Genomic DNA, 16052 nt, shown 5'->3' with positions numbered 1-16052 from the left:
ATCAGTCATCTATAGGTTCAATACTGCTCACAGAGCACCAGCCTAGGATCGTTATAACGTACTTTTCAGTCCTAGTTTCTTAGACTCACCAATATGGCGTACTATAATCGTTGCCGCCTTTACTACTGCGGCGTTAGGGCATCTCCATCGACACTTGTTGTTAAAAACTGACTTAGCTATGACGCCCATTCAGGTCGCCGCCGAGCCAGCCGCCGTTGCTGCAGGCGTACCTGGTGCTGACGCTGCCCACGGCGACTCTGCAGCCGACGCTGGAAGAGCTGCAGGCGGGTGTGGCGAAAACGCTGACCACGGCTCTCGACACGCATCGCAGTATTCTGCTCTGGGGACAGCGCTCCACGGCCCCAGGCAAGTCTTTTTTTTCCTTTGTTGTTATTTCATGCCTCACCTGAGGCGAGCAGGCAGCCGCCTACATACGCCGCTCTTCGGCCAAAAGACACAACATATATATACACGGAAGACATAGAAAACATAAAAAACATGATGAACACTGCACAAGAAATAAGAAGTCGTTCGACAGAAGGCACTGTAAATGAAGGGTGGCACTTGTTGAAACAGACAAAGACATCCATGTGGAGATGCAAACATAGTAGAAAACACTGATGATGACACTGTACACAAACGGAGAGACACTGACGCACGGAAACACTGGCGACTATCATCAGCGAAGCACTCACACTGACGAAGGGGGAGGGGGGGCTGCCTCCAGAGCAAAGGGAGAAGGAAGAGGCCGGGAAGGAGGGGGGCGGAGCCAGTGGGAGAAAGAAGGGAGATCGAGGAAGGGAGGAGAGAGGGGAGGGTTTGGAAGCCTGGGCAGAGGGGTAGAAGTAGGAGATGTGGGAGAGAGGAGGGGGGCAAAGGGAGAGGAGGTGGGAGAGGGGGAGCCCTGGGGGAAAATGGGGGAACTGGAGGGGAGAGTCAGAGCTAATAGGAGGGGTATATGGACAGGACAAGGACATCATCAGGGAGTGGGAGTTGGCGGAAGCCACCTTGGGAAACGGTATGGAGGGTGTGAAGATGGAGAGCAGGTGGGATGCAAGAATACAGGTGTGGCAGTGGGCAGGGATGGGCGAGGATGGGAGAGACAAGAGCTTGTGGGAGGTGTAAAGGATATGTATCCATTCAAGGAAAAGGAGAAGGTGCGGGAAGGGAATCAAGTCGTATAGGATCCACATGGGATAAGCAAGACAGATGCATTAGGTGAGGCGGAGCGCGTGACATTCACCCGGGCAAGCTAATACTACCCTGCTTATGAGAAAACTACAAGTAGTGCAAGGAGAACATTTCTCAGCCTGGTACAAAGGTGCTATTTACATCCATAAATTTCTCTTGTAACCGTTTCAGCGGCACGTGACTTGATGGTGACGGTGGCAATTATTTCATGTAACAATGTGTAGTCGTTGATGTCCATGAGTTAGAGAAAAATGTAGAAACACCGCGAGAAATGCATGTCTGAACATAAATGCAGATGCTAGCCAAGCCTGCAAGTTGCGCTGTTCACGAACGGCGCCTGTGCAATGTCTTCAATACGCCGCAGGTGTCAGTCATGGCCAAAAGAGTGTTTTGTGTAGTGTTCTGCGCCTCCACCACATTACTTCCCCAGATACTGTGTTCTCTGGAATTCGAAGCTTGGTAGTAGCGTGGAGGATCTGGCACTGAACATCAAACAAATTGTGTCCAAAATCCATAGTAATATTATAAATGCGAAAGTAACACTATCTGTGCCCACCCGGTTGGCCGTGCGGTCTAACGCACGGCTTTCCGGGCGGGAAGGAGCGCTTGGTCTCCGGCACGAATCCGCCCGGCGGACTTGTGTCGAGGTCTGTTGAGCCAACCAGTCTGTGAATGGTTTTTAGGCGGTTTTCCATCTGTCCCGGGAGATGTGGGCTGGTCCCCCTTATTCCGCCACAGCTACACTATGCCGGTGATTGCTGCACAAACACGTTCTCCACGTACGTGTACACCGCCATTACTCTACCACGCAAACATAGTGGTTACACTCGTCTGGTGTGAGACGTTCCCTGGGGGGGTCCACCAGGGGCCCACCCGCACAATAACCCTGGGTTCGGTGTGGGGCGGCGGAGGGGTGAAGTGGACTGGGGAAATCGTCGTGGGGTTGTGGACCACTGCGGCTGCGGCGGGGACGGAGCCTCTCCGTCGTTTCTAAACAGAACGTATATAAAAGCTAGAAAACACAGCGCCTCTAGAGGCTGGGCGCGGAAATACACTGACGTCGTGTACAGTAATTACGACCGCATAACACTGCACTGGCACACGTGCACACACACACACACACACACACACACACACACACACACACACACACACACACTCACACACACCGGCGAGCTTAAATTAGCGCGCGGCAGCGTCGCTACAAGTTCTTTACCTAACAGTCATATACAACCGCTCACTTGACGAAAAATCCGAACTTAAGGACTGGACAGTTGCACAGGTCACACCAATACTCAAGAACGGAAATTCGACTGATCTGCTGAATTACAGACCCATATCACTAACGTCGATTTGGAGTAGGATTTTGGAACATATACTGTGTTCGATCATTATAAGTTACCTCGAAGAAAACGATCTATCGGCAAGTAGTGAGCACGGATTCAGAAAATATCGTACTTACCGAGTACAACTAGCTCTTTATTCACGTTAAGTAATGAGTGATATCGACAGAGGATCTCAAATTGATTCCTTATGTCTAGTTTTACAGAATGCTTTCAGCACAGTTCCTTGCGAGCGACTTCTTATCAAATTGTATGTCTATGGAGTGTCGTCTCAGTTGTGCGACTGGATTCCTGATTTTCGTCAAAAAGGTCACAGTTAGTAATGATTGACTGAAAGTCATCACGCAGAACAGGAGTGATATCTGGTGTTCACAAAGGAAGTGTTATAGGTCCTCTGCTGTTCCTAAGCTTTATAAATGATTTAGGAGACAATCTGCGCAACTCTCCTAGACTGATTGCATATGATCATATGATGTTATCATTTACTGTTTGTAAAGTCATCAGAAGATCAAAACCAATTGCAAAATGCTTTAGAAAAGATGTCTGTATGACGCGAAAAGTGGCAACTGATTCTGTTGTAGTTGTGGTCTTCAGTCCGAAGACAGGTTTTATACAGCTCTCCATGCTACCCTAACCTGTGCAAGCCTCTTCATCTTAGGATAACTACTGCAGCTTACATCCTGAATCCGCTTACTGCAACCATCTCTTGGTCTCTCTATACGATTTCTAGCCCCCACACTTCCCTCCGGCATTAAATTAGTGATGCCTTGATGTCTCAGAATGTTTCCTGTCAACTGATCCCTTCTTCTATTCATGTTATACCACAAATATCTTTTCTCCCAATTCCATTCATTGCCTCCTCATTAGTTATCTTTAGGATTGTTCTGTAGCACCACATTTGAAAACCTTCTATTCTCTTCGTGTGTAAACTGTTTATCGTCATCGTTTCACTTCCATACGTAGCTACACTCCATACAAAGACTTTCAGAAGAGACTTCCGAACACTTAAATCTATATTCCATGTTAACAAGTTTCTCTTCTTTAGGAACGCTATTCTTGCCACTGTCAGTCAGCGTTTTATATTCTCTCTACTTCGGCCATCATCAGTTATTTTGATGCCCAAATAATTCTACTTTCAATGTGTTATTTCCTAATCTAGTTCCCACAGCATCACTTGATTTAATTCGACTACATCCCATTATCCTTGTTTTGATTTTGTTGATGTTCATCTTGTATCCTCCTTACAAGACTGTCCATTCCGTTCAGCTGCTCTTCCAAGTCCTGTGCTGTCTCTTAACATAATTACAATGTCATCGGCAGATCTCCAAGTTTTTATTTCTTCTCCCTGGACTTTAAATCTTACTCCAAATTTATCTTTGGTTTACTTTATTGCTTGTTCACTGTACAGATTAAATAACATCGATAATAAGTTACAACGCTGTCTCACTCCATTTCAACCACCGCTTCCCTTTAATGCCCATCGACTCTTATACGTAACTGCCGTCTAGTTTCTGTACAAGTTGTCAATAGCCTTTCACTCCCTGATTTTACTCCTGCTACCTTCAGAATTTGAAAGAGAGTATTCCAGACAACCTTGTCAAAAGCTTTCTCTAAGTCTACAAATGCTATAAACGTAAATTTGTCTTTGTTTAACTTATCTTCTAAGATAAGTCGTAGGGTCATTGATGCCTCGCATGTACCTACATTTCTCGGGATTCCAAACTGATCTTCCCCGAGGGCGACTTCTACCAGTTTTCCATTCTTCCGTAAATAATTCATGTTACTATTTTGCAACCATGGCTTATTAAACTGATAGTTCGGTAATATTCAAACTTCCAGGCCCTGGTTTCTTTGGAATTGGAATTATTTAATTCTTCCTGAAATGTTAGGGCTTTATACCTGTCTCATACATCTTGCACACCAGTTGCTCCGACGGAAGGTCGTCTATTCCTGCTACCTTATTTCGACTTTGGTCTTTCAGTGCGTGGTCAAATTCTTCTCGTAGTATCATCTCTGCCATGCCATCTTCATCTACGTCTTCTTCCATTTCCTACTTACAATTTCATCTTCCCTATATGGTTCAAATGGCTCTGAGCACTATGGGACTTAACTTCTGAGGTCATCAGTCCCCTAGAACTTAGAATTACTTAAACCTAACTAATCTAAGGACATGACACACACCCATGCCCGAGGGAGGATTCGAACCTGCGACCGTAGCGTCGGCTGTCGGACCCCCTCCGTCTAATAGGCGCTACTAATACATGGTTGTTTACTTCTTTGGGCTGGTTTAGTGACATCTCAGAACAGTCAAAGGGACTGTGTCTATGATACAATATCCACAGTCAACGTCTATCTTCAGGAGTTTTGGGAACCGAGGTGATGCAAAACTTTTTTTGATGTGTGTGTAATTAATCTCGAGACTCTCTCCGGTGTCTCTAGGTCTCTTCTATCAGTACAACCTACGTTCATGATTCTTAATCCAAGTATTAGCGATGATTATGCTCTGTGCAAAATTCTATCAGGTGGTTTCCTGTTTCATTCCTTTCCCTGGCCCACATTCACTTACTATTTTTCCTTCTCTTCCGTTACCTTCTACCGAATTCCAGTCCCACATCACAAGAAAAGTTTCGTCTCCCTCAACTACCTGAAAAATTTTCTTTTCTTTTATCAGACATTTCTTCAATTTCTTAACCATCTGCGGATCTAGTTGACACATAAACTTTTACTACTGTGATGGGTGTGAGTCTCATATCTATACTGGCTACGATAAAGCATTCACTATGACATTCGCACTAGCTTACCCACAGTCCTATTTCCTTATTCACTATTAAACGTAGTCCGGAATTACTCCTATTTGAGTTTGTGTTTATAACCCTGTATTCACCTGACCAGAAATCCTGCTCCTCCTCCCACCGCACTTCGCTAATTCCCACTATATCCAAATTCAACCTATCCATTTCCCTTTTTAAATTTTCTAATCTATCTGCCCGATTAAGGCATCAGACATTCGACGCTCCGACCCGTAGAACGCCATTTTATTTCTCCTGATAACATCGTCCTCCTGAGTAGTCCCCGCCCGGAGATCCGAATGGGAGACTATTTTACCTCCGGAATATTTTACCCAAGAGGACGCCATCATCATGTAACCATACAAAAGCTGCATGCCCTCGGGAAAAATTACGGCTGTAGTTTCCCCTTGCTTTCAGCCGTTCGCAGTACCAACACAGCAAGGCCGTTTTGGTTTATGTTACAAAGCCAGATCAGTTAATCATCGAGACCGTGGCCTCTGAAACTACTGAAAACGCTGCTGCCCTCTTCAGGAACCACACGTTTGTCTGGCGTCCCAACAGACACTCCTCCCTTGTGGTTGCACCCACCGTAGAGTTATCTGTATCACTGAGGTATGCAAGCCACCTCACCAACGGGAAGGTCCATGATTGGCTCTAAATAATGAAAAAGTGAGGTCATTCACATGAGTACTAAAAGGAATCCGCTAAATTTGTGTTACACGATAAATCTCACAAATCTAAAGGCTCTGAAATCAATTAAATATTTAGCGATTACAGCTACGAATAGCTTAAATTGGAACGATCACATAGGTTATATAATGTTATGGAGGAAGTGAGTCAAAGACTACGTTTTATTGGCAGAACACTTAGAAATGCAACAGATGTAAGAGTGAAGAGACTAGCTACCCTGCGCTTGTGATCCCAATTCTGGAGTATTGCCGTGCGGTGAGGGATCCACATCAGATAGGATTAATGGAGGACATCGAAAAAATTCAAAGAAGAGCAACTCGTTTGGTATTATCGTGAAACAGGGAAGAGAGTGCCATGGATATAAAAGCGAGGTGGGCTAGCAGTCATTAAAACAAAGGCATTTTCTGTTGCGGCAGTATGTTATCACGAAATTTCAGTCAAGAACTTTTTCCTCTGAAAGCAACAAAAATAAATGATCGTATTAAAAAAATAAGAGAAATCAGAGCTCGTGCGGAAAGATTTAACAATTCATTTTTCCCGCACGCTGTTCGAGAGGGAAACGGTAGAGAAATAGATTGAAGGTGGTTCGATGTACGCCATGCCAGACACTTAATTGCGAATTGCAGAGTAATCATATAGATGGAGATGAATTAAAGGAAACCATATGTAACTAGGTCGTTAGAATCAGAATCATATACTTTAGAAAATTAAACCTCCTGCTCGGAACTGATGATGCGGGAAGCTACAGTGTGACGTGGTTTTTATCGATAACACCTTTCCTACATCCCAAGAACTTGGCTGATTTTCAGTGTTTTGAAGGCAGTGAAGGAACTTTTAGTTCTCGCCTGGCCAGAATTTCAGCAGTCCAAAATTAAATCCATTTGGCTTTAAAAAAAGCTTAATCTTCGATATTAAAAGCTGTAACATTTATAGCCAGTCGCCAGCAACAATGAAAGGCTCCGCGAATGAACACTCAGTCTCATACTAAGTACAAAAACACTCGCCACCAATACAACGAAATGACAGCCCTGCTCAGTAACACGCACATTCCTTTCGCGATCTTTATGGAGTAACTGTACGCTGATTGTAACTGTCGTCGTAATGTTCATTTGTAAATTCTTCAGTATATGTGGATTCTTTGTACTACCACTGTATTTAATGTACTCTAAACATTTACCATTGTACCACTTACTGGGCGAAGTGTACAGTAGTTGAAGCTCTGAATTTGCTTTCAGGACTATCGGGATTGAAAACCCTGTTCACCCAGCTCTCCTGAAGCGCATTGACAGGATATATTTCTCATAAATGTGTCTTTTTGTTTCTTGTTGTGGAATTGAAATTAACGGGTGATACTTGTCTCATTATTTACAGAGGGTGCCGACTTCGCTGCAATAGCATCATATGGCAAGAACTACTTCCGCAGCGTCATCGCCGACAACGATGTGGACCGCACGATGTCGACACTGAGGAATGTTGTCACGATGCTCAAACCGGAAGTCAACAAACTCATAGATGTAGGTTATGAGTCGTGTATCTTACATCAGATTTTGGGTTTCTGAAATCATCCAATTACCCAATGGTCAAACTGAAATTCAAGTCCCATATATTCTGTGCTGGTAGTTAATCATAACGGAATTCATTATAGAACGAATATAATAAAAGCCTGTTTCAAACAGACAACAATACTCGATGTAGAAATTGTATCAAAATTTCCGATCTGCAACTGACTAACTGAGAGAAATAAACAGTTATCTACTGCAGATCGCTGTGCCTTCATAGGTAGGCCTTGTGCATGAAAGACGCAGGAAAGAATAATGTTCACCTTCATTCTTTTCAAACGCTACGCAGTCTCCCTCCTGTGCTATACTGTTAAAACCTCACCTAATTATTGTCGTAGTCATTACTAGCCACCTTTCCACTCCCACTTATATATTTAGATTTTCTTTGAATTTTGTAACCTCTAGAACAGATGATACAATAACTCTAGACACTACTTATAGAAGTGAGACTTATTTTAATCATGAGAATGGTGTTCAATCTCCGTGGCTGTGGATGAAATTGCTGATATACGTAAATCCAGCAACCAGACACTGCCCAATTTCTTTATTCCTTCTAGAAATAATTGAGACTATTTCACCAAATAGACCAAAGATATGGGCACTTGTAAGGAAAACGTCCCATCGTACCCCCCTCAGGCATATTGATAAGCTGACCCAATGGATACCCCGTCAAAAACTGAACATAGATCAAGCATGAAAACAGGAAGAAGATGTACTGGACTGTGAAAGCCAGAAACAATTGCGTCGTGGTTAAGCGGCTGCCGGCACGGTAGCTCAGCGTGTTCGGTCGGAGGGTTAGCAGCCCTCTGTAATAAAAAAACTGAGTGAATGGATTAACGACGAACTCCAATCGGTGTCATGGGACGTCCGCCCCGAACAAACGCAACGAACATTAACGAACAAAATGAGATAAAAAAAAAAGGTCACCGTGTTGGACTGTCAGGCTGCCGAACCGTGTACAAAACTCCCTCGTGCCACTATTTTATTTTGTTTATCATAACGTTATGAACTGTTCGTCCGGTCACTGAAATGTTTGTTCTCTTTCTGTAGTATTCGCAGCTGTCATACTATATATTGGTTACAGAATATGCGTCATGTGGGACTGAATAATGAGAACAGGCGAGATACCACATAGACGTCTCGCATAAATGAAAACAACAAATAAATGGGTGTGAACTAGGTTACAAACAGGAATTCAAGAGTCAAAACTTCTAAAACGGAATGCAAATTCAAAAACGTTAAAAATATATGTTTTGATAGAGCACATAGAAACTGTGTGATTGTGAAACCGTTGCGTTGATTTGTTGCAGCATATGTGACAAATTACTATGTTTTCATCATTTTGTTGGGAATAATCACATTCACATTAATACGAACACCTAAATCGAGCAAGTAGGCACGTCTCACTCACTTGCGAAGCGTACAAATTAGGTGCGTCAATAAGAGATTCCTATCATATGACATACGTACTATTACTAATGCAGTGTATGACACACCAGACGTGTTTTCTGGTTGAGGAACAGCAGAGGAAAAAAATGAAATTTGCATGGGAGAGCGCTAAACACTGTTCGTCCGTTTTATAGTCTAACACCGTGACCTCTTAACCACGGTGCCTAGACTGTTTCCGCCTCCTCAATATTGCACTTCTCCATGGACTGTACACTGTTCCTGTTTTGCTTGTTTCTCACAGTTCAGTACACGTACACCTTCTTCCTGTTTTCATGTTTGATATGTCTTCCGTTTTTGATAGGCTGTCCACTGCGCCCTCTTACCACTAAATGTGAGAGGGGCGCGATGGGCAATTTCCCTTGTTAGAAATAGCCCTCGTTTGATATGTGAAAGGTCCGGAAATATGGCAATCAACGTAAGACCACAATGAGCACAGACGTACCGGTTTACAAAATAGTACAAAGCAAAAGACAGCGTTAGGAAGCTACAGGTGAGTCAAAAAAGAAGTTCCGGAAATGAGGTGTTTATAGCAAGTTTTTCATATTATTTCGTTCATTTCCTGTACACTGAGGGCCACGTTATTTACAGCACCACTTCTATTAGTAGTAATCTACAATCGCAGTCGCCAGAACTTCTCAAAAATTATAATCACTAATATCTCATATTATTGGCACATATACAGATCCATGAATACAGCTGTCTTTCTCTCTCTATCTCTCTCTTTCTCTCTCTTTCCCCCTCCCCTCCTCTTCCCCTCCCCCACCCACACTAACGTACACCAACTCACACTCTCACATACGAAAGCATTCCAAACCCTGCGTCCGGTTTTTGGGAGGTTTATCTTTGTTCTAAGGCAAATGAACTGTAACTTTTCGTGATTATTTCCTCCCATTTATCTCCAGTTGGGAACCTCTCAGTCCCAACCCGTCTGAATCGAGGATCTGTAATGTAACGAATCTCAAAATTTTGCTCTACCTCTTGGAATAGACAAAGAAAAATACGAATCATTCAACAAAATCCACGTTATTTCGGCAAATAAATATTGTTGTGCCTCTGGAAATACCTATGATAAAACCATATTGCTCGTGGTAGTGTTTTTCATGCTCGTTGTATGTTTTTCTTGTTTTCAGCATTATTTGACGTATGCTTACTTGTGGGATAATGACCGAGAGGAGAAAGTCATAAAATTTGTGGAAAAGGATCCAATTATACAGGAGATAAAGGAAGAATTTGAGAAATATGAAGAGACAAGCGAACAGATAAGGAGAATTCCAGACGTACACGTCATACGAACGCTAGAAATTGTCATGGGTAAGCATACAAGAAAGTTCCTTAATCTTTATATTGTGAATTAAATTTATTACATCCTCTAATTGGTGCAGTGTAAATCGACAGTCTTGTATACAAGAGGAATTGGAAATTACACATTGACTTGTGTGAGGTTACTTCTTTTAAGTACAACGAAACACAATGTGTACAGAAAATACACGAACGGAAATTACCTCCACGAATTTCTCATGTAAGTTCTTCTCGGTATTTCGCCCAGGTGCGGAGCTAGTGTTCGATTCGGGAGGTAAGGGGGGGGGGGGTCACATTTGTTAGTTAAGATGACTGTCAAAATATGGTTCATCGTTGTGTATCTTTTGAGAGACCCCAGATGAGAATGATGCCTACGCCCACTCCAGAGCTTTTCTTCTGTGTGATCTCCTCTCTCCCCACAGCGCCGCGCGCAGTAGCAGCGCAGTTCGAGGCGCCATATCACGGATTGCGCGGCCCCTCCCGCCGGAGGTTCGAGTCCCCCTCGACCATGGGTGTGTGTGTGTTGCTCTCAGCATAAGTTAGTTTAAGTACCGTGTAAGTCTAGGGATCGATGACCTCAGCAGTTTGGTTCCTAAGGAATTCACAAAAATTTGACCATTTCTCTCCAAATCCTACATTCCGAGAACAAATATAACTTGTCATTACTCACTTTTAATATGCCACGGATGTCTACGGTTTTGTTATATGTTACTAATAACAATAAACAGGATGCTTTTTTCCACCGTGTACAAACTCTAGGGATTGATCGATGAAAAGACACGAAACAAAAACGGTCTAATGAACTTATATCGGAAAATACACGGTTTCCATGCTAGAGACCATTTATTCAGTCACATATTGTTACAGAGACTACGGTCTAATACGCGCTGTACCATATAGCCACAGTTACAGTATGTGCTGAAAATGATTTCCATGTGCCTCAACGCATGCGTGTGCGCGCCGTAGCATGTTCTGTCTCGCACGTTCACATTGGCCAAGCTGCATACGAACAGTGTTAAAGGCAGCATGAACACGCTGCCCCAGTGTCTCCACTGCTGGAATGGGCTCTACATAAACCACATAAACCATACTTTTGAGGTGGCCCCATAACCAGAAATCGCACTGGTTGAGATCTGGTGAACGAGCAGACAATGCTTATCAGATCCATCGACCAGGGAAGACACGATTGAGAAGCGCCCGGACGTTAACGGCGAAGTGGGCTGGAGCACCATCATATTGCAGCCACATAACCCTTCGAATCGTCAGTGGCACTTCTTCCAGCAGGGGATGTAAAGTCATCCACAAGAAACGATAGTCCCGGCCTGTTAGTGATGTGGAAGAAAGACTGGTCCCAAAGCACGGTCGCCGATTATACCGGACCACACTTTCCGGCTGCACCGATGCTGATGATTCGCTGTCACCGTACCATGGTGGTTCTGCATACTATCTCACAGATGACTGCTATGAAAGTTGAAGATACCACTCCGCGTAAAAGTGGCCTCATCTGTGAATAGGATGGATGATACAAATCCCGGAATCGTGGTCGCCTGGTGAAGAAACCTGTGACAAAACTGCTCCCGATGTGGAAAGTCTTTCGCTAGTAAGCCCTGCACACGCTGTAAGTGATAAGGGTACTTACAATTGTCATGGGGAATGTTCTGCACTGTCGTCTGGCTTACCCTGTACTGGCGGGCCAACTGCCTGGTACTGACATGGCGGTCGCCTTGCACAGTGTTAATAACATTTTCCTCAAAGTCTGGTATCCAGTCATTTCGGGTACGTCCTTCATGATTTCCTGCTTCCTGAAATGACCCAGTCTCAGACAAACGGCGAAACACTGTTGCAAACATTGAATGCTGTGGTTGTTATCGGCGGGGATAGGTCTTACGATACAACCCTTGCTGCCCACCACCCGTTGCCACTGGCCTTTCCGTAAGTAAACACCATGTCGGCAAGTTCGCGATTCGAATACGGAACCATTGTGTACACTGCTGTATCACATCCACTACAAGCTGAATCAGCAAGAGAAGTGAGTCTGATACAACATTACCAATCATTATGGCAGGAGAGAGCGCTAGGGTATGACTTACGAGGAACAGTACCGCCCTCTAGAAGGAAACCAATATTGTAACTGCGGCTTCATGGTACAGCGCGTATTAGACCGCAGTCTCTGTAACAAAGCATGATTGAATAAATGGTCTCTAGCATGGAAACCATGCATTTCCGGACCTAAGTTCATTAGACCCTTTTGTTCCGTCTCTTCTCATCGATCAATCCCTAGAGTTTGTACAATGTGGAAAAACTCACCCTGTATATGTAAAATATTTTAACGTAGTAGTAAAAAATTAATAATTTGTTTACATGAGAACTTACTACCTGGCTATAGCATAACTCGAAGAAATTGGATATTTGTGGTAAGTTCCTATGGGACAAAACTGCTGAGGTCATCGGTCCCTAGGCCTTTACACTGCTTAATCTAACTTAAACTAACTTACGCTAAGGACAACACACACACCCATGCCCGAGGGAAGACTCGAACCTGCAACGGGGGGAGCCGCGCGAACCGTGGCAAGGCGCCTAGGACGGCGCGGCTACCCCGCAGTAACTCGGAGAAATTGCTTTTCAGAGTAATTATAACTTGAAAAGTACGCGTCCAATACGTGAACCGTGCAGTTGATTTAAGGTGTCTGATATTAACCTAATTTCATAACTTTGCCAACGTCATAATTTACCCTCTTTAAAACCCAAGAGTTATTAGTATTTCAAACATGACTATGATTATGACTTTGTGAACAAGTAAATGAGGGAAAGCTGTTTGCTTAGGTTGTTTCCAATTCTTTTCTTCACTAAAATGTCTTTAGTTTTTGCTATACTAAGTTTCCTTCTATTCACGAACGTGTCGGTATTGCTGTTAGCATTGAGTATGGGGAGGAAGTACGGTCAACATGTAAATGAGCCAGCTGGTGAGGCCGCAAGCCCATTCACGTGGGAAGACCCTCAGGAAAGTAACTAAAATGTAGAAGTTCTCATCCTTTTCGAAACACTTAGTCTTCATGCTACTTTATTGCCCATAATTATAAGTTTAAATGATTTTGATAACTTGTTTGGAGGAGGTCATGATGCGCTTGACCGGCCATTTGGATTGTCACCTCGTTCTGGCGGACGGAGCCGTTGCTATTACACGTTAGCGTGACTTGTTGCCATATTCAAGTGACTGTTGAGGAATGTAGTGAGACGTCTATTTACCCCTCATCGATGGTCCAAACCCAGGTGCCAGCTGCCGTGATGGAGATTGTTGCCTGCTGTTATGCCTGTCAATGAGGTCACATCCCGCTTCATTCTGCGCCCACATCATACCTAGTGCCTTGTTAAGACGACACCCTCTATCTTTGCCAAATTCCTGCCAATTCTGGTTTATACTACTTCAAGTCTACAGTTCCTGATGGCAGAGGAGTACTTTTTTTTTTTTTTTTTTTTTTACACTCCGTGGTGTGGCCAGATTCCATGCAGTGATCCGCAGCGGCACTCTGCTAGGCTTGTGTGTCACGTTTGTGCCTGTGGCACCTCCACTGTCTCACCGATGTACGATTTGCGAAATTGTCAGTGGATACGGTAGAGGAAGTATGTCTAACTGCCAAAAATTCATGCAGAACTAAAAACTCAACCAGGCTGAATATCCAGTCAGCATTTAAATAATGCAGAAAATAACTGTACTCGCTACTTCAGAATCACTAATTATCTCTTCTACGTTTACCTTATACAGAAACGACATTTTCAAAATGTTATCCTTTGCTGACTGGTATCGGAGAAAATATAATACTACTTCGCACTGTACCATTTATGTTACTTAAATAAGAACAGTGTTCAACTTACAAGAGGCCCAAATTAGAATTATATATTAATACCTTCAACTACTGACGGGAGTTGATATATATCAATGGGGATAGGTGAAAATGTGTGCCCCGACCAGGATTCGAACCCGGGATCTCCTGCTTACATGGCAGACGCTCTATCCATTTTACCAATTATACTGGTTTCTCCGTCCAGTAAACAAAAATTAGTCTCCTTCGTCTAGATGGCGAAGAAGCAATCTTCGGAACGAAAAAAAAAGTTTCTCAAGGTCAAAATCAAATTTCTTTTTCCTTTAAGAACAAATTATGAGACATAAATAAGGAAAAGTTTTTTTTTCGACTTGTAGTTAAAGAACAGATTTTACAGGAGCTCCTGACCTGAAGTGTCTCCGCCTACAGCAGGCCAAATCGTCCAAACGTGTCTTCTCATTGCGTAGGCGTGGGTTCTGGGTAGCAGATCTATTCAATCCATCTGAGCCACTGAGGGCACAGAGGACAGTGCGACTGCAAGGACTATCTCGCGCACGCCTCCCGCGAGACCCACATTCTCACCTTATATGTCCACACACTACATTCGTAGTGTCCCTACCCAACACACTCATTACTCGACATTCTTACCAAGTCCCATAAGAATTCGGGTAACATGTATCCATCCGCACAGAAGAGGACGGACATGGCCGGTATTACCAGAACTACATACTTATATGGATATGGTGTCTGGTCTTTCGGACATGTCCGACGGCTGGAGAGACCTCTACTGGTAATCGAGGTCCATGCCGTCTGGGGCGGATTCGAAACCCGCGGCGCTCGGTACCAGAGAATGACTTACTATTCGTCTATTCTTTTAAAATATTTTACTTTTTTGTGGTTATATTATAAAAATCTAGGCATCGGAGCACGTTAAAAGTGAGGATGATGGAAGATCTGCTTGGGTGGGAAGGGGGTGGCAGTAGCAAACGGTGACCCGTCTGCCCCCCTCCCCTTCCCCCCCCCCCCTTTCCTGTAACCCCAAGAACTGAAAACTGAATTAGCGCCTATTTGCAGGGTATGACGGTTCCAATAGGGACGACTAGCGGCTAATTACGTGGGTAATCTGATAGAGGTTCCATATGGCCTGCAGACCTTGTTAATTTTTAACGATTGCAGCTGCTTCTAAAAGCCGTTGACACTAATATCCATATCGTTCATCTTTTCAGTGGTGATGGAATAAGTCTGGAGCAGTACTATTGGATCCTCCTTTGTTAAAAAACATCCGAGAACGGTGTTCAGCAATTACGCCCATGTTTTGCTATCCTCAACTACAGTCACTTAATCATCCATGATTGTCCACACACTAACTGCGGTGCCAGTGATAGTCTGTGCCGAGAGTCATGCCAAATTACACCGCTGGCTATTAAAATTGCAAGACCAAAAAGGCGACGTGCAACAAATGTCAAACTGGCAGGAAGTGTACTACTCGTACTTTTCGCCCCGCCATAGAAGATCGTATTGTCACATCATGCTCTTTGAACTAGAAAATGGGCTCATTTGGGACAAGACGGTTTCCACAGGGATAGTGCGACGATGTCTGGAGCACCGCAGACTGTAGAACTGCGACCACTGTTGTCGCTTCCCTTGACGCAGCAGCAGAGAAAGGCACCTACAACACCAGTGGATATAAGAGAGATACCGCATCGTCTTTTGAGATGAGTCCTGCTTCTGCTTGCATCACAATGGACGTATCCGTGTGTGGAGGCTCCAAGGGGAACGACGCTGCCAGACTGCATTTGTCGTTGTCACTGATCTATCACTTGACGCGATTTTGTGGTTCAAATGGTTCAAATGGCTCTGAGCACTATGGGACTTAACTACTGTGGTCATCAGTCCCCTAGAACTTAGAAC

At 43.9% G+C, this 16052-nt stretch overlaps 1 protein-coding gene across 1 annotated transcript in view; it reads left to right on the top strand.

The window, feature by feature from the left end:
• Nucleotides 1-16052, top strand: part of LOC126456197 (dynein axonemal heavy chain 8-like) — a 503569-nt gene that overhangs the window by 102282 nt on the left and 385235 nt on the right. The window contains exons 11-13 of the mRNA XM_050091951.1: nt 194-366; nt 7385-7527; nt 10152-10332. Coding sequence (XP_049947908.1) covers nt 194-366; nt 7385-7527; nt 10152-10332 — 497 coding nt within the window. The remainder of the gene's footprint in view (nt 1-193; nt 367-7384; nt 7528-10151; nt 10333-16052) is intronic.

Source organism: Schistocerca serialis, chromosome 2 (assembly GCF_023864345.2).
Source record: "Schistocerca serialis cubense isolate TAMUIC-IGC-003099 chromosome 2, iqSchSeri2.2, whole genome shotgun sequence".
Taxonomy (NCBI): domain Eukaryota; kingdom Metazoa; phylum Arthropoda; class Insecta; order Orthoptera; family Acrididae; genus Schistocerca; species Schistocerca serialis.
Note: the sequence above shows the minus strand (reverse complement) of the source record. Positions and strands in the feature narration are given on the sequence as shown.